The 2,396-nt window shown below is 64.8% G+C and overlaps 1 protein-coding gene across 2 annotated transcripts in view; it reads left to right on the forward strand.

The window, feature by feature from the left end:
* Nucleotides 1-321: 321 nt before the first annotated feature.
* LOC117869602 (guanylate-binding protein 1-like) overlaps nt 322-2,396 on the forward strand; it is a 12,595-nt gene continuing 10,520 nt past the window's right edge. Inside the window, exons 1-2 of one of the 2 annotated variants that reach the window (XM_034756575.1) lie at nt 322-424; nt 1,249-1,430. In XM_034756575.1, coding sequence (XP_034612466.1) covers nt 1,256-1,430 — 175 coding nt within the window. In that variant the 5' untranslated portion in view covers nt 322-424; nt 1,249-1,255. Of the gene's footprint in view, nt 425-1,248; nt 1,431-1,870; nt 2,209-2,396 lie in introns of those variants that run through there. The other variant, XM_034756573.1, reaches the window with a different exon arrangement.

The raw sequence follows: 2,396 nt of genomic DNA on the forward strand, positions 1-2,396 counted from the left end.
GGAAGCAGGGAGCCATGAAATGGACAGGAGTGAGAGCCCACAGCCGAGGTAACCCACCGTGTCCACACTGGGGTAACTGCACCGACATAAGCCCTGTTCTCAGTTCGGGGGAGTAGGGCACATACGGAGTGTGGACACAGACAGAACTGGGCTGACGGAAGCTGCCTTCCCCCGAACTCTCGTGCAGCCCAGGCCTCAGTTTCCCTGCCCCGAAGAGGAGCTCTGCGTAAGCGCGAAAGCGTCTCTCCCCCGCAGGAGTGGGTCCCACACCAGCTATTCCCTCCCCCAGCCTGTCTCGCTCAGAAATCGATTTCACTTTCAATCTCAAACATCCGCCAAGAAGCAGAGAGAAGAGAGGGAGGCAGAGAGGAAGCGACCGGCTGGGACGTTTCTCTCCGTTAGCGGGGGAATTACAGCTCTTCAGGTGAGCCGGGTGGGGAATCTCTGGCTCTGTGGCTGGTCCAGTCGCGCTCCAGTGTTTGACCAGCCGTGGCTGAAGGCCGAGGGTTGTCCTGAGCGAGCTGCGGGATCCCAGCCGGGCCGGTCAGTAGCCCACGGAGCTGAACGCTTGTGTAGCGGGGCCGGAGCTGGTGGGGTGGAAAGGGAAGGAAGCGGGAAATGCAGAGAAGTGAGTGGAATAAAGATTTCCCTGGGGGAGTCGAATGGAATAAACAAGGGGGAGAGAAAGTTTGTCTCTTGCCACCTACATTTCCTAAGGTAGGATGGTCTTGTGGATTAAGCAGAAGCGTGGGAGCCAGGACTCCTGGGTTCTATCCCCTGTTCCGGGAGGAGAGTGGGGTCTAGTGGTTAGAGCAGGGGTGGAGGGGCTGGGAGCCAGGACTCCTGGGTTCTGTCCCCCTGTTCCGGGAGGAGAGTGGGGTCTAGTGGTTAGAGCGGGGGTGGAGGGGCTGGGAGCCAGGACTCCTGGGTTCTGGCCCTTGTTCTGGGAGGAGAGTGGGGTCTAGTGGTTAGAGCAGGGGTGGAGGGGCTGGGAGCCAGGACTCCTGGGTTTTATCCCTGCTATGCCACTGACTTCAAACGCAACCTTCAGCGAGTCACTTCCCCTCGGCGGCGTCTCTCTTGGGAGGGTGGCGAGGCAGCGGTCGCGTGTCTGACAGTGACTCTCACGCTGGGGGCTGCGGTCCCTGCGGAGCGGCCTGAGAACAGGGGTTTGGGGTGGAGGGAAACGCCGGAGCTGCCCTTCCCCCACTCTCCCACGGCTCCGGCTCTGCGCCTGCTGTTCCACAGGTGGGCGATGGAGCAGCCCGTGTGCCTCATTGCCAACCTGGCCGACGGGGGGCTGGAGGTGATGGAGGAGGCGCTGGAGGCCCTGCGTGGCGTGGATCAGCCCGTGGTGGTGGTGGCCGTGGCTGGGCTGTATCGCACCGGCAAGTCCTACCTTCTGAACCAGCTGGCCGGCAGGAGAACGGGTGAGAGACCTTCTGCTTCACCTCCCCCTCTGGGCCAGCCGTGAAATCCCCCGGCTCGCGTGAGTCTGTTATCGAGCCACGGGAACGTGGGGCTGGAAGGGACCTCACAGGGTCGTCACGTGCAGCCCCCGGCGCGGAGGCAGGGCCAGGAACCGAGAGCGGCCGGGATGGGGGTTTGTCCAACCTGGGACCAATGTGTGCTGGCTAGTGGGTGACCATCCACCTAGCTATCCCCAGACCCCACATCTATCTATCCCCAGACACCCCCTCTGTCAGAGAACTGTCCATGGTGCCGACCCACATCCGGGGCCGGGGGCCGAGCTGGGTCTGGCAGCTCCAATCCCTGAATGCCTCAGGCAGGTAGAAACCGAAAGCAGCCGGAGCCTTTCGTAGCACAGGGCTGATTCCGGGAAACCCGGTGTGTGGGGGCTGGCGGGAGGGAGCACTCGCAGGTTGAACTGGTGTCCATGGTGGAGTCTGTCACCTGGAGTCCGTAACCCCTGATTCGGGGCCAGCAGCGACTCGGCCCGAGGTCGGGGCTGGTCCAGGGGGCTGGGCGAGGGGCTGTGCCACGCAGGGGTCAGGGTCCCTGTGTGGGTGCCCGTCCCTGAGTCTGAAGCAGTAAAGCCGGCTCCTGCCTCTGCTTTCAGTTTCCATCTGACTCGTCCCCTGTTTCCTGGACCAGGTGCAGCAGAAGCCCGGCTCTGAGCCGCACGGACGGACGGACGGCGCGGGAGGGACACCGAGCGGACACCGAGCCGCCTTTGCCCCGGGGCAGGTGGGTCCCGGCTCCTCCCCTGCCCCCCGGGGCTCGGAGCGACTGGGGTCGGGGCACAGGGCAGCCGGGCCCGGGCAGGGGCCATCGCCGGGTGTGGAGCGAGAGCAAAGGCAGCAGTTGCTAACGCGGGGCTGGGGCCAGGGGCGATCCCGGCCGGGGGGGGGGGGGGGGGGGGGGGGGGGGGGGGG

Source organism: Trachemys scripta, chromosome 24 (assembly GCF_013100865.1).
Source record: "Trachemys scripta elegans isolate TJP31775 chromosome 24, CAS_Tse_1.0, whole genome shotgun sequence".
Classification (NCBI taxonomy): domain Eukaryota; kingdom Metazoa; phylum Chordata; order Testudines; family Emydidae; genus Trachemys; species Trachemys scripta.